The following is a 26,857-nucleotide window of genomic DNA, read 5'->3' as shown; positions in this document are numbered from 1 at the left end:
ATTCAAGTCTCTATAGAACATAGAAAAGCAGGAGGTTTTCTGAAACAGTTGCTTCTGGTTCAAAACCAGGCATTGCCTGGAAGTGCAGCGTTCCTCTTCCCACAGCTTTCCGAAGGCAGCATTATGTGAGGCTTCAGAAGTCTCTCAGTTGTGGAGGGGGAGTCTGGAGAGTCACATGGTGGTGTACAGGTACAGGAGCTTTGCATGCACACAGAAACCCTGCTTTTACTGCATCAGGAAGAAAAATCCCTAATGTCACACAACCATGGCCTCCATCCTTGAGCATTTCTTAAAAATCACTCCAAAATAAACAGCTTTTAAAACCTGGTTTGTTAGCTTGTGAACAGGAGACAAATAGTGCACTATGTGCTACCCTTTGGACAACATATGATGTGTTCAAAGTAGTTTCTGTTTGGGAGATTGAAAAGATTATTTTTCTTTTAGACACGTTATGTGAAAACTAAAGCGTGTTGCCAGCTGGGCCTCAGCAACCAGAATTCAAAAAATGTCTCTCAAGTTCAGGGGAAGAATATTTACAAACATGTGAAACATCTCTGGATTTTACGTTGCCCTGAGAAGATTCAGGCTTATTTGGCTAATTGCACTTCAAATTTAAATTTAACTTCATTTTTACAACAGATTCTGTTTTTTTCTTTCTGGAAAGAAATGCTAGTACCATGTAAAATACACTAGTTTCGCTTGGAGAGACTTTTGGGTTTTATCTGAAAGAAATCAGACTGCCTTAAAATGCTAATCTTCATTACAGTGAAGCATGCTGCTAGGAATACTGGGAAAGGTTAAAAACAGCAGTCTTGAGGCAAGCTGCTGATTGTTCATATTTGTGCAGAAAAAATATGGTTCCTTATTTACTAGATGCTTGCTCTGCGTTCATCCCAGTAACAGATCCTCCTGCAGGCCTTAATACTGCTGCTATTTTACCTCCCATAATGAATATTCAAAAGCTGCAGTCATTGAGGACTCAGGTGGCAAAAATAGTAAGATGATTGAAGCAAGTCTTGACATAAAAGCTTAAAAGTACATTTCCAACTACATGGAAATAGTGCCGATTTCCCTTTCTGACCACGTAAATGAGCAGTGCCAGAAAATCTCCCATGAATTAAATGCCTTTTTCACACACCAGTGTGATTGCATCTTTCTTTCTGTGTGATGTGTTGTAATAAGTATGTTTAAAAAAAAAAAGGGAAAAAATACAACAGGGCTTTCTGTAATCCTCTCTCACAATATGTATTGGAATTGAAAAATCGGTATAAAGGACACACTGTTAAGATATGGCAATGCATGCATTGTTTTCTACATAATGCAGTCAGAGTCTCCATGGTAAAAAGAAATTTTTATTTTATTTTTTTTGTCACCATCAGCAGTTAACCTAAAGTAGGAGCTGCTCCATTTCATTATAGGTTAAATGGCTTACTATACAAAACTAGCTGAGAGACGTACAACACTAACGCTGCATTTTTTAAGTAGGTTTTAGAAATGTGCTTGAGGATCAGTGAAGAAAAAACAATGCAGCATATGTTATTGTGCTGGAATTTTTTTTAATAGAAAGCGCTCCTTTTCAGCATTCCCCCTTCAGTGGAGTCACTTAGACACTTCCAGCTGGTGGCAGGGGATACAGCCATAATACAGCTTTCTCTGTCCCAGCTGTCTTTTTCATTACGTTAAATGCATTACGATGGCTGCACTGCTTTGCAAAGGTTCAGGTGCAGAAAGGTATAGGAAGAAATCAGCAACTATGTGTTTTTGTAGTGACTGCAAGCTTCTGCGAGATCTCTGAATCCTGAATGTGTTCCTGGCTCTGGTCACAGATCTCCTTCCAATCACTGGAACATTTGCTGTAAGGGCTGGCTAAAGGTGCCCGAGGAAATCACCTTTTACAAGGGAGCATTGTTGTAAAGGATTTTTAATGCATTATGGCTCACGCAGCATCACAGTTAAAGAAAAACAGGGATTTAGAAATAAATGCTGAGGAAGAAACTGAGAAAAAAAGAAAACACAGGAAAAGATCCCGGGATCGGAAGAAAAAGGTATCTAGATCTGTGCCAAATTCTGAACAGGGGTTCTTTTGTTTTAATTTTCTTACCTTGCAATTGAAGTATTAAAAGCTTGTTCTTGCCTGTAACTTGGTAGCTGTGGGAGTAATTTGTTAACATTGTAAAATATCATTTGTAACCATGGCTGTGGGGTTTGCAAAGCAATTGAATGTTTAATTGGATATTAGTTGATTGCAGTGATGATGCAGAAGGTGTGCATTCATTTCCCACTTATGTTACTGTGATATGCAAACTGTCTGTGAGTTGAAAATAGTTTGTAACCATCATGTGAGGTTTAATGCTGAGCTTTCTCGTAGATTTAATAGCAAAGCATTGCATTGTAGTTTAGTTTTACATGCAGGTACTTAAAAAGGATGTGTGTAGAGGCAGATTTTTTTTTCTTTGTGTTGGGACTGTGTCACATGTTTGGCTCCTGAAACATCCGTTTTTGGGATAATGTAACAGAAAGAAGGTGTTTCAGTGTTTCTCTTTTTTCTTAATAGTGAGCTGTTTTACAGAATTGAGCTGTAGCAGTCTGTTATTAGCAACTTTCTTTTGTTAGGAAAATACGTGGCTGAGATTACAGAGCCTGGTTTTTCTCTGTTGTAGATTTGTCTTAGCTGCAGAAAACTCTTCAGCAAACTAGGATCTGAAAAATTCAGTAGGCACTGCATTGCTCATTGTTCAGGTCAGGAGCCTCTGTGTGATTCCAGGCTCACTGTTTCTCTCTAAGGTATAAAGCAAAATAGTTATGGTTTGTGGCATAATGACAGATAAAGAGGCCAGCTGCTTTGGCAGCTCTGAAGATGTGTCCTTATAAATGACACCTTGTACTCTGCTCCACAGAAATAAGGCCCTGCCACGATTTCTTGTCTTTGGCTGTATTTTATGATGTTTTTTTTCAAGAACACATCAAGGAGCCAGTTGCCTTTACAGAAACCTGGGCATGTAGTATTTCTGTGTGCCTTTGTGAAATCCCCCTAAGGGGAGGATTGGATAATCTTCATATGCTCAGAGAAGCGGTGCATGTGCTTCCTAAACGACATGTAGATTTCCTCTAACATATGTGCATCTTGTGGTTGGGCGAGAGTCAGCATTTCCCTGCCCTTATCTTTTTTTTTTTCTCTGCCATGGCAGTACTATACATAATGAAAAGCACTGAGAAACCCACTGCCTTCTGTTCCAGCCAGCACGTTATGAGACTCTTAACATGCTGCAGTACATTTGCTGCAGCCATCTACACTGGAGGTATTTTTTTCTGTGTGGATGTATAGATCTTCTGAATCATCTTCCAGGATAAAGGGCAGTATGGAGATAAGTTTCTGTCTTTGAGGTGAATTTTGAGCTGCTGCTGTTTGAAACCAGCCTGAAATAGTAATATTTTTCTTGGCTGCTGTTTAGGTTATGTGCAGGTTTGTAATGTTGCTGTCAAGGTGGGTTTCCCCCCAGCTGAAAATGACTGTAGCAGTGAGGAATTAATTATAGGAGCTGTCCCCTCTACCCAGATTTACCCATGGCTTGTGAGCTAAAATGTACAGTCTCTCAGCTGAATCTACTCATGCTGCAGGAAGCCCACGTTGTACTTGATGTGCTCAAGTTTAACAATAGCGTGCCCAACCAGCTCCATGCACTGTCTTTGTGTAAGGAAGCTTCCTCACAGCTCAGAATTAGAACAATATAGAAGGGATATGGCAGTGAGAGGCTCTTGATTCAGTGAGGTGAGACAATTGCTTTGTGGACAAAACTGCTTTATTGTTTATACAACACTGCTGTAGAGAGGAAATCTCTTAGCAACCAGAGTGGCACATGGATAAATATCTGTCTATTAATCTCAAATATATGGATTTCTTTCAGTGTTTTATTTCTTCATCTTAAGAATGAAAGAAAATAGAGAGCTTTTGCTCCAGCAAATGCTTGTTTTGGGTTCTCCCCCCTGACCCCTTTGTGTTATACTGGAATTTGGTAGCTTATTCCAGTTTCTCTCTGAGTTTTCTTAGGACTCTGCAGATTCAGGACAGGTAGAGGCCCTCTCTAGTAGGAGAATGGAACAAACCCCAGCAATTGCTTCGCTTAACTCTCATACATTCAGGCATCATTCTTATATCAAAGACATGATTTTGTTACCCAGTACATAGGGTGTAGGAAGTCCAATCATTTGGTTTGCCATTTTGTGCTTTCCTGACTATTTAAAACATTTTCCCCCCAAATTTTCCACTATGAGTAGTGAGTCACTTCTTGTTCCTCTGCACCACCCACAAGCAAGCAGTACTCGGGGATTTTTTGTTGATCACATGATACTGCACAAAGCTCACCCTTTGCTTCAGCAGCATGCAGAAATATCCTTTAGACTCTTCCAATCACATTGCAACAACAAAGAATGCTAATGTTTCTGGATAATTTATACAGTAAAGAGCCCGAGGCACCCAATGGTTAGGAAGTGTGAGGCTGGTGGGATCAGCCAGTGTATTAGGCTTGTATGATACTAGCAACAGTCATGCTGATTTATGTTCCTGTTTAGTTGGAGGATGGCAATCTGGGGGTAATATTTCACTGCTTTTGACTGGTTAAGCAATTTACAGTGTAATAACATTCCTGTGAAGGCTTGTATGAGAGAAATGACCTTTTTAAAACCACACACTAAACAAAAACCTGTGTTATGTCCCACCCCATTGAATTTCAAGGTGGGATATTTTCGAATTGTTGTGCTTAGCTCTGTAGAGAGGTTGTGCTTCTGTGCCCACACCTCTTTGCTGGCATTCAGGACATTCAGGCCTTTGCTGAAGGTTCTGAAAGGTTCAGGAAAGGGATAGGGCCAGCAAGTGAAGCATCTGCATTATACAGGTTTCCCATTTATTCTGTTCAAGTTTATATTACAGCTTCATACAGTTCTGCCTCTGGATGGTTGTGCAGTGTCCTACACTGAAAATAGTTTGAGTACATCCAAGGGCAGACCTGAGCCTTTAATGGTATCACAGAACAAGCCAAACCACTCTTAAAAATAAGTGATTGATAGGGATAGCTTTCTTGATGCTTGCTAGTGCAGTTCTGTCATGCATAGTTTGGTTTGTGAAAACTAGAAATTGTTTGTTTTGTCCTGTAATAATTTCTGGACAGAAATTGGTTGCTTAGTCAGTGCCTTTCCTAAAATAAAGGTGAAATCTCTGAAGGATTTTCTGTGTTCTCTGTTCAGTACATAGCAGAAGAGAAGGACAGGTTTTGGCACGCAATCAATGATTTATGTTTTATACAATATTTAGTAGGACTGAAGTGATTTCCATTTGTGTGTAGTGCTCAGTAGCTCTTGTGTTCTTTGGAAACACAGAATAATTTGATAGTAATGCAAAGCCTGGCTGCTGCTGTCCCTGAGATGTTAAAGGCTGTTGCTGTCACAGCCTCTGCTGCTGCAAACTTGTGGGCAGCAGGGAAAGTAATCGATGCCAATGTCACAAATCCTGCTAATTTCATCATAAGCCTCACTGTGTTTGAAGGTTTTACTTAACTCTCAGGTATGCTGGAAAAATTGCCCTGCAGTTTCCTAATGGAAATAAATTGAAATGCTGTGTCAGGAATGATCAGCCTGTAGGTGTTGCAGCTGCTCATGTGGCTTTGAGGAGCTTGTGCATCTTCTGGGCTGGGCTCTGCTGCCAGCTCTGAGGGCCTGTGAGAGATGTCTTGGGCTGCCCCAGGGTACAGAGCTGGGGACACCTCCCAGGGGCAGCAGGACCCCAGGAGGGCATCAGCATATCCTCACTGGCAGACTCCCACTTCTTCCTTTCCCCTCAACTCTCTCGGGGCTGTCAAATGTTTTACAGACATGTCTTCAGCCATGTGAAAGTTTTAGTACAAATGTCAATTTCCATATGCAAACGAGTCTACCAGTTACCAGATAAAGCTTTAAACTCGGGTAATAAGTAAAAATCCACATCCTTTTTTTTTTTTTCTTAATAGTAATTCCATTATTTTTAAACAAATCTTGATTAGAGATCTGTTTCATGGCTTCTGAACAGTTGAACTTGAATGCTGTAAAATCTAGATAGGTTGCATACAAGTGATTTCACTCACTTGTGTTAAAGCACAAACCAGGCAGATGTTACCCTGACATTGGGAACGTGACCTATGGTAAGTGAAAAGATGGTGTAGGTTAAGGGTCTGAAAGAAGAATTGATAAGTCAGTGATCTTTTCTAAGTGTGAGGAAAATTTCAGTCATATCCTTGATTTTGGACATGATGCTCTGTCAGAGGCAAATCTAACAAAATAGAAAGGTATTTTTGCTAGATGTTTAGGGGCACTGGTGGATGACATATCTATTAACAATGCTGAATTCATACCAGCACGGAGCTTGGTGGTGAAAGAGTGTTTCTATTCAGCTGAAAAAACAATTCCTTCTTTGAAGATGACCCCTAAAGGAATGAAGCTATCCCATTGTACTGTGTGGGGAGCACTACAGCATCATTTGAAGTGGGCACTGCTCAGCATTACTTTGTTGTTTATAAACCCAGAACGAATTTTGGCTGTTACATTTTTATTTAGTCAGGTTTAGAACATTTACCTTTTCCTTTTCACCTTCTGGATGCCTCAGGGTTGTGCTGTCACAAGGGATGGCCATTAGTCACTGTGCAAGTGTCAGTTTGGGTTATAACCTGTGCTGTGCCAAATGTTTCCAGCTTGTGCTGGGAGGGGATGGGCAGGAGGAGGGAGGACCAGCCATGGGCAGCCTCACTATTAGAGGGAGGTGGCTCCGTGAGTGAATTTACAACAGTGTAAATCAGTACTGTTGCTACTGCCTGGTTGGTTATTAACACAGAGTCTTTTATTTTCTGGTTTTTCCACCTAGGCTGGGTTGGGTTTTGGTGGGCTTTGTGTTTTGTTTTTTTTGGTTTTTTTGGTTTTTTGGGTTCTGTTTTGTTTTGTTTTGTTTTGTTTTTTTTAATTGAGGATTGACAGAAGGGGAGAATGGGATGCTCTTGAAAGCAAAAGAAAGTTTGAAGATGGCTATTGAACAGTGATTTAAGAAGAAAAAAATTCTTATACGATTATGAGAGTTTGTGTATTCAACCCTGTGCCAAAGTTAAAACTCTGCTAATTTCAAGCTCTTAAGTTGCCTGAATTGATGGCTTTAGGATAAGTGATGCATACTTTGATGCTGTTACCTTTGGGCATTTACTAAATATTTGATACTGTGAGCCAGAATACTTGTCAACTAGTGGAACTGACTGAGCACCTGCTAAAACTGAGTGTTAGACTCAGAGCTAGTTTGCCTGGAACAGGAAGCTGGGGAGAGGAGGTGGGTTGAGTACTGGGCTCTGTGTGGATGTGATGGAATGTGTGTGGATGGAGGAGAGAAATAAAGAAAAAATAAATTGAATTGTAAGTTGTATTAAAAAGAAAACTTACTTCTCAGACAAGGCCTGATGTATACTCACAGTGGCTTGCCTGAAGTTCAGACAATAAAAGGCTGGATTTGCCATTATTCCGAATTTTGTGCAGCTGTTTAGGCCACTGTTTGAGTGGTATTAGGGATTTTCTGGCTGAGGAGTGGGACCAGGGCAGAGCACAAGGCCTCCAGCCTTTGATGGCTTCAGTGCTCCTGTCCAGCTGGAAACCTCTTACAGCCTTTTAGCACTCTGTAAAATGATCCCTTTCCTGTTGGTTTGGGACATGCTCATCCCTTCAGGTGTTGAGCTCAACAGAGATGGCACAGCTGCCCCACACTGTTCCTCACTTCAGTTACCTAACCCAGGCTATACCCCTGTATTTTAAAGCCAAAACTATAGGTGCCTTCAGAGGATAACTCAGTGTGTGTGAGGCAGGTAAAGAAATGCCCTCATTTTCAAGGTATTGAGTATTCTCCAGTCTTGCAGCTTCAGCCTTGGGCATTCTACATACCAGGCTCTGGTATCTCTGGTGGATATTTGGGCTCCTATAACACTTTAAAAAATATTTTTCTTGTGTCTCCTGTCTGGTGTGGTATTTTTGTGGAGTTCTTCTTGGTTGGCCAGTTCTGTACCGGGTGGATAATTATTGACCACCATGGAAGAGATCTGCTTCTCTTTTTATTTTTTACAGTGTATGGTAGCTTGGAAGGGAAATTCAACATGATATTTCTTTAGTATTTATTCAAGGAAGATTAATGTGGAAGGGGGAGGACTAGATTGAAATAAGAAGATTATCTTTTTAATTGAAAAGTAAATTCACTCTGGGATGTATTTTATTTTTTTATAAATCATAATTTTGCCAATAAGCTGAAAGCTATAACAGTTTAGTCATATGAATTTGTTGCATGTGAGATTTATTGCACTGAGATTTACACAAGCAGTTGTCTTTGTATTGTGTACTAGAACTAAAACTTTGTTTGCCTTTTTAGTTGCAGAAAGACACAGGACATGTGCTGCATAGTTGCCTTCATCTGAAAACTTTAAGACAACTTCTTATGATTTTGTTTTAAAAACGTGAATTATTTATTTTACCCAACATTTTGTTTGTTCAGCAGTGTTGTATTCACAGTTTTGGATTTCAGCTTATTGGGCAGCCAAATGCTGTGCTGTCCTGGTTTGTTTATCAATTTTAAATCTCAGTTTGAGAATTTATTTCAGCATTTTTATTCTTTCATTGAAAAACCATTCAGAATTAGAGAAAAAAGTACAAGATAGAAGGATTCACTTATGTTTCTGATATCCTAGTCCATATTTATCCAATTGAAATCAATGGGGTTTTATGAAAGAAGCTACATCTTGATAAAAGTGGTGTTGTCCACGTCCTTTGTTAGCACACTGATTGCTAATGAGCACAAGCAGGAAATGAAGGTCTGTACCTGAACAGGTATCCACTGCTCTGTCATGGCAAGTCACCCAGACACAAGGTCTCCATTTATTTCATGGGTGCTACCTGCCACGTCACAGAAACTGCTGGGGCTCCCTCAACAACATCCCTACCAGTGGCATTAAGCCTGATATCTCTGTCACCCCATTTCTACCAGGAGCCAGTCAGGCTCTACCAGGGTGTGCCTGGTGCTTCACCCATTAAATTCATAACTTAAAATAGTTATGAATTTAATGGTTAAATAGTTATGAATGTAATGGTAAGTCGTTAAAAAGAAAAACCCCACTGGGATCTTGTCACTTGCTTCCCTTGTAAAGAAAGAGACACCTGGTCTGGTTAAAGGTGTCCCAGCCCATGGCAGGGAGGTTAGAACAGGGTGATATTTGTTAGATTTCCAACCCAAGCCTTTCTGATTCTATGAATTGCATTCATGTATTCCACACTCATTTGTAATACCCCTGTAAGTACAAATGCATAGATGAGGTAAATATGTCAATTATTGGTGTTTTTGAAAGCAGAGAAGTGTATATGCTTTTTCTGTGAAATCCTGTCAGCTCAGCTCTCAGCTACAGGCCTGTCCTTAACCCTCTGGCTGCTGCCTCTTGAACTAAGCTCCCTTAAGCTGCCCTTAAGTACCCAGGCTCTGCTGGAGAAAGAGAGGAGAGTCAGAGGAGGAGACAGGTAGTTGAGTTGTGAGTGCCAGGAAAGGATTTCCTGGAGCTGCTGAAGTGGCTGTTTTTGCATTATCTTGTTTTCAAAGCAGATCCTTGAACTCTGATAGACTGTGGACAACTGGTAACTGATACAAATCCAAGTACTTGCATGGTTCCCTTGCAGTGAGGAACGCAAATACCCCTGTGCTCTACTGATGACGTGGTCTGTCAGGCTGGGGATGGTGCTCTGGTACACAGCTGCTCATGTGGCATCCTTGTGCTCTCCTCAGCCTGAGTACCAACCCTGCTGCCCTCTGCAAGTACAGGATTTACACACAGCAAAACATCTGTAATGCACCTACAGAACGGGTTTGTGTGTGCAGGGCAGGAGTGGGGCGCAGGGACTTGGTTGGGACTCCCTACCTGTGTATTTTGCACCAGTGCATTCACAGCCCTGAGTCAGGCATCTCCAGAGATTCCCTGCTTCCCACAGTGAGTCTCCTTCTGTGACAGAGACCACTTAACCTGAGAGAGGTGGTGTGGTGCTGCAAGGGCTTTAATTCCAGAGGAATGGTGTTCCCTTTACAGTGGCTGGAAAAGCCTGGCTCAGCCCAATGCCAGAGCTGTTGGTCAGGTTGGGTCCTTAGGGAGAAGCTGTCCACAAAGTTCTTAATGGTGTTTTCAGAAGTTCTGTGGATGTGTATAAATATTTTTTCTTCATTTCTGTAATTTACAGTGTGATCCTGTTCCATTGCTGTCATTGATTCCTAAAGGAATTATAAATCCCGTTTTAAATGAATGGACAATTGGAAAAGAACAAGTTGTTAGATCAAAAAGTTTAATGGTCTTTTTAAACTTGTCTCTTTCCCTTTAAAATTCTTCAAATTGAAGTATCACCAGCGATTCCTGCATCACATTTTGAGTTCACAAAGCTCAGAAGAATTCATAAGTCAGTGTGGTTGTTGATACCTAACCCTTCAGTTAGAGCACCCTTGTTTGCTTTCCTTGAAGAGCTTTCCTTAAAGGCAGTATAGTCAAGTGAAACCATGTGGCACTATCCTGCATGTACCCTCTAATAAAGGCTACTTTTACCTGCCCTGTTTGTTATTGCTAGAAGATACAGTTCTGGAACTCACTTTCTGTTCAGCACACTGGTTCATTTTCTGGTGAATTGTAAATGTCAGGATGCAGCATAACTCCATCTTGACTTCCTTTAGTTAAACAAGATTTTCCATAGGTGTAGCTGGGCTGTCATCCTTCTCTGTGTTCTCTCCAGATGGGTGAACTTGAGGACGTTCTCTGGGAACTTGCAGAAAAGCAGAGTTGTGCAATATCCTGGATAGGTGTTCCTTCTGCTCCCCAATGTGAATTTATGTAGCATTTTACTAATAGAAGGCAAAGGTGGAGGCTACAGTCACTTTTCCAGCACTGAATCAGAGTGTCTTATAAATACAGGCATTCAGAGCTTTAGATGAAATTCCTTCATAGGTTGAATAACTTTATTTTCTCCCACACAGCTTCTTTTCTTTCTCCCATAATTACATTACCATTCCTTTTGGACCCTACCACGGTATCTCTGAAATTGCAATCATTTCTCTTGCATTAATCACTGGCTTAATGGTGAGCATTTGCACCCATCCCAATAGCTGAATGTACCACTGGCCCATGGGGGAATAGTGGTGTCTGAGTGCTCTCAGTAGCCTGTTCTCCTGCTCCCTTGGGATTTGTATGAATCTGGCAATCAGCTCTGATGCTGAGGCCAAAGTTTTCATGCTCAGACTGTAGGGAGAATGAATGCATATATTATTCACAGACAGGCTGCTGGCTAGACCCTGAAGCCCAGGTGGACAGGCCAAGCCAGGGTGCTGGATGTGCCTGAGGGGATAGATCTCCCTAGAGGAGAGAGATGTGCACCAGGCACTTCATGGTGCAGCAAGTCAGAAAAGAGGCTCAATCCGTGTGTGAGTAAATGCAGCATTTTCCTGAAGTGCTGAGGAAGCCTCTCTCAAAACAGGCCTTTTATTTTGGCCAGGCAGTAGCAGACAGTATATTCTGGAGGGTGGCTGTGGACGGCTTCTACAAAACAAAACTCTAAAAATTTAAAACATCCCATAGTGAAATATTGCTGAGAAGTGGGTGGCAAAGGTTTCCTCTATTACATTTTTACCATCTAAGCAGAAAAAAACATCTTCAAGGAGAATTGGTGAACGCACTGGATACCTGCAGTCCTAGTTTTTTCTTGCCACTTGATTTAATATGAAACCACCACCACTTTGAAGCTATTAAACATCAGAATTCTGATAACTAAAGGCTGCTGTTTTTCTACCAATCTGAAAAGATTAAAAAGATGCTGAGAGGAAAACATGTCTCATGACAGTGGGTGCACAATCGAAGTTTCTAAGTAGGGCAGCCTGAGGAGCAGCCAACGCTTTTTAACAGTTATGGGAAAGTGTATGTTTTTTGATGTTCCTATCTGATATCTTTCTGTCTACCTTTTTTTGTACTATCAGACTGTCTCTTTATGCTCAAAGAAGGCTTAATAAATGTTTTGCACACTCAGCACACACTGCCCACATAAAAGAGGAAAAGTATGCAAACTTCCAAGTCATCCAAGCATCAAATAAAGAATAGGGGGCTCACCACTGACTCTTCCTGTTTGATCTTAAACAGTTTATTTAAGTGCTGGGGTTTGTGTCCATAAAATATCTCCATGATTTTGTTCTTGTGCATTTTAAGGATCTCTTTTCAAATGTCAAGCAGTGGCTGTTTTTCTGTTCTTGATCTAGAATATATTTTGCATGTCTTGCATAAGGTTTATGGCTGCAAAATAACACTTGTGCAGTGTTAAAGTTTTCTAATGGCCTCTGAGCTGCTGAGTGCTGTCCCGGTGTGTGACTTATTGGCTGTTGGAACTCAGGAACATTTTTGCTGGTGTCTCCCCATAATTCTGGAGAAGAAATACATTTTCTGAAGACCTTGGTGGTTTTTGAAAAGCTTTTGGAGGACAGGAAGCATGTATGGTAGCAGTTCTAATTAGGGTTCTTAGTATTCAGTATAAAGATCTAATTTACTGGGTTTTAGATTAATTTTTTTTTAATATTATGCCAAGCCCTTGATTAAAGGATGTTTTAGAAATCATATTAGGTAAGTTGCAGATAGAAACCCATGTTGTTTATGAAGATTTTATAAAGCTTTTTAGAATTTTTTCTATTTCCCACCCAATATACAGCGAAGTTATCCAAATCCTGGTTTTATAAGTGCATGAGTTTTATCTAAAACAGCCAAAGTAGTGTATTTTATAATGTTGTATCTTCATGTTGGCCTACATGCTTGTTACCCTTGAAGCTAAACTCACTGAATTGTGGTCAAGTCAGAGGTCCAATTAGCAGAACCACTGAACATATGCAATAAATTCAGCTTGAAAGGCCACATGCACAATCTGCCTTGGGTTGGAAAGCCAAGAGATGCTCTGACCAAACAAGATCCGCAGGGAAGCTGTTCAAAATTGCAGCCCTTTGTTCCCAACAGCAAAGCTGCCCCTTTCTCCTTGTTTACTACCAAATGCAAATGAGCAAACAAGGCTGGTGCACTTTTAAAACTAGTCAGTTTGAAGGAAGATGAGAAAAAAGGAATGAAAGGATTATAAAGAGCCTTGATATTGAAATGGGAGCAGTGTTTGGATGGGAACAGCAATGGCAGAGAGGGAAGGAGTGATTGAGGCAGCTGACCCAGAAGTTTGGGTTTATTTTGGCTGTAACTAGGTGCTGGAAGATGAACTCCTCCTTCTGAGGAGTTTCTTATTAACTCACAATGTTTTTCCAATGCCAGCCCAGTAGATCAAACCTGGGAGAGCAGGGAGAAGAACAGGAAGGACAAAATCAGCAAAAATTCATCCTCTGCTGGGGCCTGGGCTCCCAACCCTGCAGAGTTCAGGGAGGGCTGCAGTTCCCCTCTCAGGACAGTGCCAAGAGGCTCTCTGGGGAGCAGGGGCAGTCCTTGGCTGGTGAGATGGCCAAGGGGACACCTCTCTCCCATGAGAACATCCTCTGTACTGCAAGGGAGCAAGCAGGGAGCTGCCTGCAGGGCTGCAGCTCTGAGTGCATGGCTGCTGCAGGACTGCAGTGGTGCTTGTGAACCCCCCTGCCCAGGCAGAGCTGCTGCCTTGGCTGGGGGAGGGATTCAGGCCTCATGGTAGGCAAAATGACAAAAACCCTCTAGCTGTGTAGAGCAGGGTAAGAAATTTAATTGTTTGGAGGACATCCAAGCAATTGCATCTGATTAAGTCCTTGAAAAGATAATATCTGTTACCTGGTTGCTTGAATTTATACAGGGGATATAGATAATAGTGCTTTGTCAAGATCCACATACAAAGAGTTAACCACAAATTAATGGGGGCTTGTCAGATTTAAGATATTTCTGGTACAGTGTTGAACAATTAATGTACGCCCACAAAATATAAATTGTTCCCTAAAATTGCAGTCTGCTAACCAAAATATATTCTTTTTATTATTTACTTATTTTATTCTTTATTCTTAAAGTTTAGGAGTGAAAATTAAATTCATCTTGATGTCTTTCTCTGTGTTTCTTTTTAATTTGCAGTAAAATCTTCTCACATTTTCTTGACGAGTCAAAATCTTTGTCCTACTTTTTGCAAGACATGCTCTCTGTGCCTGCCTGCCTGTTTCCTAGAAAATAGTTGTCCAAATGAGTTGTCCGAGAAAGGAGTAAAGGCCATATCCCAAAAAGGAAAATAAAATCAGAGGTTATATTCATATTTAAACTTAACAATATCTTAAGGAAAGATTGAGGAAATACACAAAAAGGTAAAATAAAACTTGAGGGGAAGCAGGAGGAGATTGGGCAAAGTTAGCCAGCAAAATCCCTGCCAGAGCTTCTGGAGGCTTCTGACTAGAACTTTACAATACATTGTGTCATTCTATTCGTTCAGTTTTGTCTGTTTTAGTTATTCAAAATAGCACTTTTTAATAAACATGTGTGCTCAGTAGTGGTAGTTGATTTTGTTAATATCAGTTATTGTTCAGATGGCTATTCAATCCTGTGCCTCTTAGATAGTTTTGGTAATGCAAATATAAATTGAATGTATGAAGCCTTATTGACATGAGGGCTGCCAGGAACCAGTTTTATTTCGTAGGGAACCAGTTACTGCAATTCCATAAATGCCACTGTCTGTGGTTCTTATATTTGACAGTTACAGATTAGGGCTGCATAGCTTTAGGGAGCATTTTCTAGCAGTAAAATTTAGGTTTCACATCTAGTGACCTTATTTTGAGTACATCCTGCTGTTTGGTGAGGAGCCATTGGTGGCTGCTCAGGGGAGGAGTGGTGGCAGGAGAGGACAAGGTCAGAGGTGACTTGGGGAGTTGTATTAACCAGCCTCAGGGTGACAAGATGCACGTGTTACAAATGGCAGACCCAGAATATTTAGCAGCAGAGCAGTAACCATGATGCAGGATTTTGGACTTCCCTCTGTCATGAGAAAAGGATGAGTTGCTTTCTGGGAGACTCTCTGCTGGTACTGGATATGAACAGTGCAGTTAGGGGGGAGCAAGCCTGGTCCTTCAACCTTGCACTCTTCATGTACTGCTGAAGTTTTGAGAAATATTTTCTTCATTTCTGATTATATTAAAAACATCAGGGTTTCACTTTAAAGGATGCTGCAGGTCTCCTTAGTCTGGTTACACTGTACTTGGAATTTTCAAAACCCTTAGAGCCATGAGCCAAGGTATTGTTGTTTTTCCTGAAGGATGCTGGCAAAGGCAATGGGAGTGCACATGGGAGTCCACCACTGGCAGCACAACCTGCAAAATGAAGGGAATTCACCTATCTCATCAGGAAGGAAGGACTTAAATCTTTTCTTCTAGAAAACCTTTGCATTAGAAAGGAAAACTTCTCTTTGCTTTTAAAACCCTCTAGCTGCTGAAGATGTATGCGCTACTGCAGTTGAAATGCATGGGAGAAAATGGTGCTGTGCACTAGGCATAGATTTTGGGTTTCAGAAAACAAGTAATTTGCAACTAGATAGATTGATCAGCTTTATGTGTTCAGCTGATAGCAAAGAAAAGCTTTGGGCAGCTACTGGTTTTGAAATATTTAGTTTTTACTTCTATTTTTACACAGCAAAGCATCTGGTGGAAAGGTGCACTGTTGTTTCTCAGAGCTCACAAATGACTGAGGAAAGTGCATTATATCTTTGCTTTTGTTGTCATGGGTGTGGTTAGTCAAAAGTGCCAAATACTCTGACACTAATCCAGCCAAGTTCCTAAGCCTGCACTCAAGCCTGTTTGTAATTGAGGTGAGTACAGAGGGAGCACAGTGTGCTTAAAGGTGAGACAAGTCTGGAGTGATGTTTAATTATCTCATCAGAAGAAAGAGTTTTCAGGAGGAAAGGTCCATCCCAAAATGCTCTGGGTTATCCCAGCTCTCAAGGGTGTGTGTGAGCACCTGAGAGCTGGAGCCAACGTCTTTGACCTTAAATAGTAGATGGAAATCTGATCAATTCAAAACCTTGGTGTTCCAAAGACATTATTTTCTTCACAGACGATTTTCAAAAACTGGTGTTATCAATATTGGTGGTCAAACTCTGTGAGAAAACCATGAAGACATGAACAGTGATAAGTAGATTAGATAAGGCATGGAAGGCCACCCAGCCCTAAGTGACAGTTGAAAATGTCATTCTTCTTATTAATTTAATCATGCTTATTAAGAGGCTAATTAACTCATTATATGGATAGTGTTACCAGGTGTTAATCTTATATGTAAAGTATAAGTATAGACATTCTCCTTTAGGTAGTTATTTGTATGCCACAAACAGTTGTAAATTTGGAAGATACTGGCCAATGACTAGCAGCTAATTCAAAAAATACAGAGTTTAATATGCTCAAAGTCACAAATTTAAGCTCAACAAAGGATTTAAGTCAATAGCAAGGTAAATACATTCTGGAAAATTATGAACAAACACCAAACTAAACAACCCATAAAATGCTGGTAAAGTTCCAAAAATTAGAAGTCCCATCACTTGAAATCTTTGTTTTGGCATGTTGAACCAAAGGATTTTTTGTTTGTTTGTTTGTTTGCTTGTTTGTTTGTTAGGGTTTTTTTGTGTCCTGAAACCTCATTGCAAGTGTTTTTGGAAGCTGAAAATTTTTATTACAATGTGTCATTTAAATTCAGAGAGGGATTGCTGAAATAATTTCTATGTAATCTGGTGGGGCTTTTTTCCCCCACCAGATATTTTTAATTTCTTCGAGCAAAGGGGGCCTTTTCAATCACTCACACTGCTCTCTTTGTGACAGCCCTTCAAATACATCATGACCTGATAGCAAAATCAGTCTTGTGAAAAGTATTAAGGATCAACTTACCCTAAGTCTGCAAGTGAAATGAAACCTTAGCCCAAGGTGATTGCATTAAGCATGTGCTGTCATTCTTGTCACATCTGTGTTCTGGAGACTGAAATAAGCAGTAAAATGGTTAAGTATCAGGGATATTTGGAAGAGTGTGTTCTTGGTGACATTGCACAAGTAGAGCTCCTCTTGTAAAGCAAAGGAAATTAATTCTCCTAAGTGTTTTCCCAAATCCAGGGGTGAAACATGAACATCTCCATTATCATTAATACAGGCATTTCACGCTGTGTGCTCTTCCAGCTACTGTTCCGTTCAGCGCTTGCTAATTACAAGTCACTAAAATCTGGGCTGCCTCTGAACTGGGGTGAATTATGCATCTGGAGGTTCAAGGTCCTTCACCTTCCCAGCCCCTGAGGGGAAGGCTTTGTACAGAGGTGGATGTCAAGGAGAGGCCAAGGGCCAGAGGAAAACACATCAGTTCTGTAGGCATGTCGATTTATGTTTGTGTGTTTTCCTTTTTTTCAAGATATTAGACAATTTTTTTTGTTTTTTTAAACCTTTTAGAAACTGATTGAGGTCAATGGAATCAAACTTAAGATGGTGAAGAAGAATGTTTAAAATCACAGCTATTATCTATTTTAATTTTCTCTGCTGGAGTGTACCCCAAAACATTCATTATGTGGAGGGTATAATCTCTGAACAAATGACATGGTGGAATTAATGAACAATTAACTATGATCATACGTTATAAACAGAGCTGATTAGAATTCACACATGCCTGGGTTTTAAACTGGATCTTTTTTGACTCCTCTTTGTGTTGCTGAGATAGGACCACACAGCTCTCGTTTCTTATTTGTTGTGTGAGCATAACATCATTTCCTCTGAGGTAAGGCTACATCTCTTCGTTTTCATGGCAACCGGACAAAAGAATTAATCTCATCTTCAACTTACTATGTGTGGGGAGGGTAGGGGAGAGAAAAATAATATGCTTTCCTCATATCCATTTGTCAGGGATGCTTAAGTTATTGACTTCCTCCTATAAACCTGGAGACCATTCTCCAATATCCCATGTGTGATAAATCAGAATATTACAAAGCTGGAAGAAAGGGACTATCTGTCTCCAGTAGCTGCAGCTGCATAGTGGTGTGTGCAGCATGGAGTGCAGTAATGTGCTGTGCAGTTTGCTGTCTTCATTAAGTCAGACAAGAGTCAGGTGAACCGTACAAACTCCATCTGAATTCACAGTGGGCTCCTTGCATACTATTTACACTTCCTTCCTCTCACTTTATTTAACTTCCACATGTGTGTTTAATAAATGAATACCACTATAAATTGGATGCTTTCAAAACAATAATGTCAGATACTGTGATTGTGAGTATTTTCAACCTTAAAGGGAAAGTGCTTCTGGCATTTTAAAATAGCAGCAGGCCCTGAGCTCTCCTAATGTCATTGGGGACAGGCAAGGATTTGTTTCAGGAGCTGCAGTGCAGCACTAGGCAATGACTGGACATACAGCTCGATGATTTTTGCATCACACAAAAGCACTGGCTTCCCTCTTATCGCCTCACTGCTCTGATCATCCTGAAAAGTGAGACAAAAGAAATGGCCCACTGGATACTGACCTTCATTGTAACAGCAGAAGCCCTTCGTTATTTTATCGCAATGCTTGATACCCTCAAGGGCAATGCATCTGAAACTAGGAAATTTCATTTGCAGGAAGCAGGCATGCAAAATTTCCATTACATAAGGAGAGGTGGAGTTTTACACGTGTACTCTGAGTGTATTTGCGCTTCTGAAAATATGTATACTTGAGGGATGCTTAAACAGTAACTTAGAGAAGAGTTCTTTAGTCAGAGACCATTTTATCTGAGTAAGTTGTTTTCAAGTGATAAAAAGTTGTTTCTGAAGTAGGAACATGTCAATCAGGTACAGTACTGTAAGTGGGGGAATGGTTGGTTTGAGTTAAACAAAGATGTGGTCAATTGGTACTTTTCATATGCCTAGCATGCTTATTGAGTGTTCTCCACCAGTGACATTCTGTGCTGGTAGGGGCTACCTGCCAAACAGTACATCACTGGTCTGGAGGGCTTTTAGCAAAATCCTCAGAATTCTGGGGCCATTCACGTTCGTGACATTGACTGTTGGTACTACAGGCTTTGGTCTCTCTCTTCTTTACAAAGGTAAATGTGGGGAGTGTGAAATCTGTCTGCACTTTGTGCAGGCACTCAGCAGTTCTGGTACACTAGATGCAAAGACTGGCAATGAGTGTAAATTGGTCCCAGCACCCTTAGAGAACTGTGTTCCTGTTTGAAGGTCAAAGAGCACAGTCCCCAGCTGGACATCATGAAGGGAACACTGTGGAAGCCTGGCTGCAGAGAGCTATAGAGGTACCTGGATCAATGTGTTCAAGTGGGAGAGAGAAAATGTAACGGATTTGAGGTGGAGGCCTAAGGGAGAGCAAGAGTAGATGTACAATAGGTAGCAAGCTTTGTCCTTCTTGGTTCTTTCAGCTTTTCCACAGACTGGAGAAGAGCAGCTCCCTGGGCCTGGAATATCCCCTCCCACATGCTTAGTTTTAGAGCTGCTTGTCTCTGTTGGCTGCCCTGCCTTGAGCAGATTTACAGTTTCTGACAGTGGTTGTCGATGTCAAAACTTGCCATTAGAAAGGATTTTTTTTACCTTCAGTAGGAGAGACAGTGAGATTTTGTTCTCTCATCTCACAGTATCAGGGAGTTCCAAGGCACTGAGATTTGAGAGTTTAGCACTCAAGAATGGAAGGCTTATCCTAGTTGGTGTCTGGGGTCCCAGAACTTTATGGTTTGGCAGTGATTTGCTTTTAGCTTTGGAGTTCACTGCTGTTCCCATGTTTCTGTGGTAGATTATGCAGGCATCAGAGCTTTAAAGCTCAGTCATCTTTGTTTCCACAAACTTGATTTCAATTTTGGCCCCAAAAGTAATTGTGAAAGAGCACCATGAGTTTTCAAAACCTGACTCTAAAAGTTATGTTGCTGTCAAATCTCTGAGCCTTAACATTAAAATATTTTAATTTCCTCTTAAGAAGAAACCGAAGAAGAGTTGGTTGGTGAAGCTTTTGCTGCACATGAATCATGAGTCACAGCATCAGTAACATCCAAGTGTGTGTGCTAAGGGACAAATGGAATGCCTGGGAGGGAGCAAAGGCAGGTGTCATCCGCCTGTTCCCTGGCTGGACGGGGAGTGCTGACTAATGAGGAGGTTTGAGCTCCAGAGAAAGCTACAGGCCTTGTAGATGTAACTTCTCCCAGCATTACTGACCAGTGCACTAGGGCTGAGGACAGACACAGCATACTGGGACTTCATCTTTCATGGGAAACAAAGTGAATTCTACCAGAGGCTGACTTTTACCAATGCTTTCCACTTTCCTCCTTCTTTACTCCATCACACTGAACATATGTAAGAGTTGGCCACATGTTGAACAAGTCCTTTAGGAATGGCTTTACAAGTACCAGAAAATGCTCTGCTGTGGCAAATTGACAAGTAAACTAACACTATTACCTTTTAATAATGTTTTAACATAAGCAGAGATTTGAGGGAGGGCCTTAACAATGGTACAAGAAAAGAAACAATCATGAGCAGTGGTATAAAAATTCCCCCCTAGTTCAGGTCATTTTTATTAAAGAAGAGGCAAGTTTAGGCTTAATTTGTTTTTATGTTGTGCCTTATGTGTGTGTGTTGACCTGTTTGTTTGTTTGAAAGGAGTGCTACAGGATTCAGCTCTGTTAATGGTTAATCTCTCACTTCTTTTGGTTCAGATGTAAATAGTTCCATAATGTATAAAACCTCAAAGAAACAGACCCTAGCAAGCAGGTTTATCCCATTTAATGTTTCAAGGGAGAAGAATTAAGGGCTTTCCATTTAAACCTAGCAGCAGGCATACACATGGCGAAGAGGAATCAGAACAGCTGACTCAAAGATTTCTTGTCATTATTTAGAATCAATTGGAATGTGTGATTTCTTTAAATACATATATATATTGCTTATAGATAAAGTATGTTAGTTGCTTGCAGACAGAAGTCTGTTTATGAAAAAGGATCAATAAATTTAATTTCAGTTGCATCCTCTTTTGATACTGAACGCTGACATTTCTCCAAGGGAACAAGAGATTCCAGGGTTCCTCAAAGAAGAAAATTGTGTAGGTGGGATTTTCTTGCAGTATCATAAGAAAGCACCCTTCAAATGGAAGCTTTTTAGGGTGTATATATAGCATAGCAGTAAAAGCAGACACATTCCTGTGGGTGAGCAAATATAAACTCCTAAAGACTACAGAAACTGAAAATGAAAGCGGCAAATTAATCTAGAAACCTTTCTGCTCTGCTCCTGGTCTGGCCTCAGGTCTTCACAGTAATTAGGGAAGGAATGATTTCTGGGTTTTGTTCTTTGGTTTCTTTGTTAGTTTATTCATTTTAGAATGAAAGAGGAAGATTTTGAATTGTTGCCTGATGTGTATTGCACAGATAACATTTTATTTGTTGCCCGTGGCTTCTCAGGAGACTGAGTAGAAAGTAGGAATAAGTAGCATATCTTGGGAGACCACTTTGGCTGCAGAACTGTTGTGGAATTCAGCACATCATCAGTGTTGCAGCTGTTCATTGCTTTGGTTGTTCGGCTTGGGAATTTTTTTAAAACTAAATTAGTAGAACTTTTGTTTATAGGGTTGAGTTTCACTTTTCTCCTTTATGTTATATTCTCATTATGTTGTAATTCTAAATGTCTCAATAATCATAAGAAGTCTAAGGCAAACCATAATATTTATACTCCTTTTGAGGGTTAGCATTAGGCAGTTTTTTAAAAATGGTAAATATTTTTCATTCACAAATGTCCATTATAATTTATCTGAATTTACATGTACGTGTGTGTACACACTGAAGTTATTGGGTACCTTCTATGGTTTCTGCAAAATGCCAATGAAATGGCACAGCCACTGTGACATAGAGTATTAAATATTTTACAGCACTAGATTACATTTCCCAGCATTTCTTCTGCAGTGATTTCTGCCCTGATAAAATGAATAGCTCATCAATACCTTAGTAAACATCAACTGCAGCCTGCAGCTTTATTTTTCCATCATTAAACAATTGACAATGCATTCAGTATCCCAGCCCAGCTGATCATGAGATAAAGTGTGACTAAAAAGGAGATCATCTGGGGGATGCTCCAGTGTTTGGTGGGACACAAAGGGCTCCTCTCTCCTCTCCAGCTTGCCCGTGCAGCTCCCACTGCAGTCAGCGGGAGCTGTGCGTGCCTCTTTGAGGCACATTGCTCTCTCTGGAACACTTGCGCCATTTCATCATTGACATGAGCTATGCAATAGGGACATTCAAGCCAAGCACAGCCACTTCTTGGCTGCTCATACATTCAGCTGGTTGCAGTGTTAGTGGTTTAGTGGCTGAGCCTCTCCTTCACATTTTTGTGGCCCATACAGAGTCCTTGCATGGCATGTGTGGGCATCATTCATGCTTTCCAAGATGACTGAGGATGGTATTAGACATTTCCATTAACTATCCAAGAAGGATTTCTTTTCCTTTTCCTGATATGACTGCTGTCTTATGGACACCCCCATATGTAAGGCTTACAACTGCTGAAGGTGCAACTTGCGCTGTTCGCACCAAACCTTTGTTGGAAAGACCATCCCTGGGTAGCCAGCAGGTACCACAGCTCCCATGTCCAGGTGGTGCTGGATCCATTAGATGTGACCTCTGAACAGAGCTTCATTCTGTTTCTGAGTGTCTGTGGGCACAGGACAAGGGAGCTGAGCCTATCAGATTTCTTCCATGCTTCTTCCACATGCAAAATTCTAGAACTGAGGTTAATTAGGGCTAATGTCAGGGGGCTGAGAAGCTTCCTTTGGAAGGTTCCTGCTGCCAAATGTTCCATTGCTTTTTCATGGATGGAGATATCCTGTAGCAGTAATTATTCAAGCCTTGTGTGCTTTTGAATTGTGGCTTTTGCCCTTGTCACAGGAGGAGCAGTGGGGATGGCAGTGGTGTGTCCTGGCCTCTGTGCTAGGCAGGGCTGACCCCTGTTGGCCTCTTGGTTTAAATGTTCCTCTGTATCCCAGCCTGGGAGCTGTAGAGCTTTGCTTTTTCCTAGTACCCAGCAAGGGACCAGAGACCTGTGGCTCATGGGCCAGGCACAGCTGGGAGCTCCTGTGGATGTTGTGGTGTGGGTGTCCAGCCTGCTGAGGGCATTTGGAAATACTCAGAGTCAGCTCCCCACACATGTGGGAGTTTGGTGCACCTCTTTTCCCAGCCAACCCTTTAGCAAAAAAATGCATAGGAACTGCATCTACTGCTGCCCTAGAATTGCCTGTGTGTCCAGAACTTTATTGTCTCCACATGAAGCCTTTACTCAAGCTTTCTGTCTATACTGTAGACTATATCCCTGTGGCCTTTAATCTGGGCAGACTCTTGTGTTCCTAAAATATGGATAGTGTTAAGGTGGGAGAGCCATCCTAGGAGCACAGCAGCATCCAGAGAGTTGAGGTGACCTTCACAGCAGAGTTTATTCAGGTCCAACCTGCCAGAACCAAAGGTAAAGATAGGTTTACTTTTTTATTAGAAGACTGCTCACTCTGTAATTGCCAGCTTATTGCAAGTGTTGACATGAACTGAGTTCAGAAGTAGAAATCAGGGACAGAGTACTCAGTTATGAAACATTTAAATCTTTTTCTCTTAGCTGTTATTCTTGTACAGATGTACCTTCATTGTGGTTTTTGTTCATTATCTTTTTAGTGCTTGTAAAAGTTGATCACAACTGGGAAAATTTCTTTCCTATTTAAATATGTGAGCTTCATACAGCCAACTATACCTTTGCATTCCTGGATCAGTTCAGGTATCAGCCAGTGGAGGTTTTTTGCACTTTCCTCAATGGATGGTTCTCAATTCAGGTTGTTATGGACTGATGGAGCCTTAGCCTTCTGTCTGGAGCCACAAAGAGATTGTGTGTTATTTGGCACGTACAGCCTGGAAATGGATCCTTTGTTATACATGGATGTAAGAAATCACTGACAAAATGGAGTTAGGGTTTTCATATCCTGAGGGGTTAAAGTGTACCCACACAGACCCAACTACGGGAGGGGTACTGATGGCAAGGGGGCCAGTGGCAATGTGGCAGGCTCAGAAAGCTTCACTTGCCAGCACATGCAAAAATTGTAAATGGTCTTTTTCCACAAAAGCCAAGCTTTGGCACTCATGCATGTGAATTCTAAATCAATCTGATTGATCAGCCTCATAAGTGTGATTCCGGTATGCTCTCTCTTCTTATAAAACAACCTCTGATAGAACTGAAGTGAATAATTCTATATTTGGCAATTATTTATGAACTGCAGATCTCATAAACACAGCAGATGCATTTCCTGGATGGCAGCCATTAGTGCATCTGGGGATTTATTTACTAGTTACTGAAAATACTGGACTGGAAGGGAAAAAGAAAAGATGCTTCCTAATTTTCTTCCTAATTTTCATGTAATTTCTGAGGTGCTCCACAGCATTCCTTCCTCAGATTTGTCATGTTAGAAACAACTCTTCACATGTCTCAAATATTTAGTTGTCTTCCAAAGTAATATCTATGTAGGATATGCTGCAGGCCCTGCTTCTTGGAGATTGGTACCTGAAACCATTTACGGCAGCAACCTCTTAATTTCTTCAAAGAAAAAGAAGAAATCCTTGCAAAGGATTCTTAGCTGGTTATTCTTACTGTGCTGAATGTGACTAAAAGTTAGAGGGAGTTTTTAGAGTAGTTGAAAAGTGAAATTGGATCTGTCAGATGCCTGAAGATTTTTTGTGATTGACATGAACGTGTAAAGCGAGGGCTGTAGTGGAGCCAGGCACAATTCCCCTGTGCCCTGAATACATCTGCTCTCCGGGGCTGGTGCAGGGCATCACCTCACCAGGCAGGCACCAACAAATTACAGCCCCCCCTGAAATTCTGGGGAGGGTAAAAAACCCCAAACAATTGCTCTGGGATATAATGGAACCCTTGCTGATTTTTGCTGTTTTGCAAATGTAAGTGTGTGATTATTCCTCATTTCAAAAGTAAGTAATAATAAAATGGGGAAAAACACCTGCTTTATGCTCATCTTGAGGATTTTGCTATCTCGATGTCAAGATGTTACTTTATCTAGATTTCTTTTGGTTTCTTTTGTCCAAAACTTGTCCTGGTATGAGAAGTATTTGATACTCTCTTCCTTCTGCCTATTCTCATTCCTCTTGTCTTCTTTTGCGATTTGTTTGTTTGTTTGTTTTGGTTTTTGGTTTGGTTTTTTGGGTTTTTTTCCTTAATGGCTTTTTTCTGAGACAGAGATTTCCAGTTGTAATAAGGACAGGCCAAAAGGATGGCATTTGGATTTGTGGGTTTTTTTGCCTTCATGCCTGAGGTGAAAAGAGGGATGATTTCAGGCCATTAAACATGCAATAAGGCATAAATATCTTTGGGCTTAGAATTTCCTCTTGCTGAAATTTATAGAGATTCAATTTTAATATGGACTTAGTCTAGGGAAGAGCATGTTTTTTATGATATAGAGCATTTTGCTCCATGTGTTAGTATTTCAATTGTGAATCTTTATGGCATTGGAATTGAATCCCTTGGACTTCCTTAGGAGCCAATGTAAGAGACAGGGTTTGCAGTATCCACTTCTGTTCATGGAGTATATTCATCTTTAATGGAAAAGCAAATACTGGGATAATTTCTTTAGCGGTGCATGATTTTACTCCCTCTACAAACTCGCTGTATGTTGTATTTTATATGTAAGTACAGCAGTTAAAGTCGTATAGTAAAATATAAGCCAAGTCAAATGCTCATAGAAAAGCACTTCTGATAAACTTATGAAAACATACCTGTTTTTGTGGTAGGTTGTCATACTTGGTATGTCATTGGCATTTTCCATATTGGGGTGAGGCCAAAAGAAAATGCTTTTCAGCAAGGGTCTGAAAGCTTAGAAGCACAGATAAAAACATTCCACTTCTGTACTGATTGCTTCTTATCTTTGTGATAGTTGTGAGCTTTGGTGTCATCACAAGTTGAATATTTTTGAAGATGCTTTTGGCTTAATTTTGTTTTTAAAACAATACTATTTAAAAAAAAAATCTGTAATTGTCCCTCTAAGCAGCTTAACTACAAATATTCTACTAGTCATAATAGAGTTTGTCATTTTGAATATGAATTTATTTCCAGTCTTCAAAAATGTCTTGGGGCTTGTTAATCTACGGTGTGGTTATGAATGTCATTTGTGACAATTTTCCGCTGCTGTTTCTTTCCAAGAAAAATCTTAAATTTTCTGAGGGGCCATTAGGGTTTGATGCAAGACAACAGACATTGCAGTAACATATAGCTCTTGGGTACATGCTTCTCTGTTACCTTTTGTGCAAGAAAACAGCATTGAGATGCAACTTTCCAAAGTGAACCATGTTCCTAAAAATAGATTAATGGTTTAAAAAAAATGCTCATGGAAGTGGACTAAGAAAAAAGAGCCCCTTTCTCTGCCAGTGGGTCTGTAGGCATTTCATGTATCAGCTTCCACGTGAGCCCCTGAGCTTGAGGGAGGCACTCAGGGTACCACAGAATACTTTACTGGATGTTTTAAATAGCAAAGTGTGCAGTCTGTGCTCCTTAGGGCATTTTGTAAGGTAGGAGTCTGATGTTAAGACACATCTTTGTGTGCTGGCTGTGTGTCTGTCAAAACCAGGCTTTTCCTTGTCGCCTGAACTCCCTCCTTCCATTTCACTGCAGTCTCACAAGCCCAAGTCACAAGGCCAGGTCTGCAAAGAGTCTGTAGAGGAAACCTGTATTGATGCCTCCCTGCCATCACCCAAAATTCACACTGAGGCTGTAGGTTTATGGCTCTCACTCGTTCATCTGTGACCCATTAGAGGCCCACAGAGTGTTTGCTGCTGAGGTGATCTTTCCCTTTTTTGTTGCTGCTTTAAATGAAGATAA

The 26,857-nt window shown here is 40.8% G+C and overlaps 1 protein-coding gene across 1 annotated transcript in view; it reads left to right on the top strand.

The window, feature by feature from the left end:
• Window positions 1–1,931: 1,931 nt before the first annotated feature.
• ANK3 (ankyrin 3) overlaps window positions 1,932–26,857 on the top strand; it is a gene marked incomplete at its 5' end in the record, with an annotated part of 195,921 nt that continues 170,995 nt past the window's right edge. The window contains 1 exon segment of the mRNA XM_083866821.1: window positions 1,932–2,045. Coding sequence (XP_083722947.1) covers window positions 1,932–2,045 — 114 coding nt within the window.

This window comes from Zosterops lateralis, assembly GCF_965231275.1.
Source record: "Zosterops lateralis genome assembly, chromosome: 8".
In the NCBI taxonomy this organism is placed as follows: Eukaryota; Metazoa; Chordata; class Aves; order Passeriformes; family Zosteropidae; genus Zosterops; species Zosterops lateralis.
The sequence above is the reverse complement of the archived record's forward strand: the minus strand, read 5'-3'. Positions and strand labels throughout refer to the sequence as shown.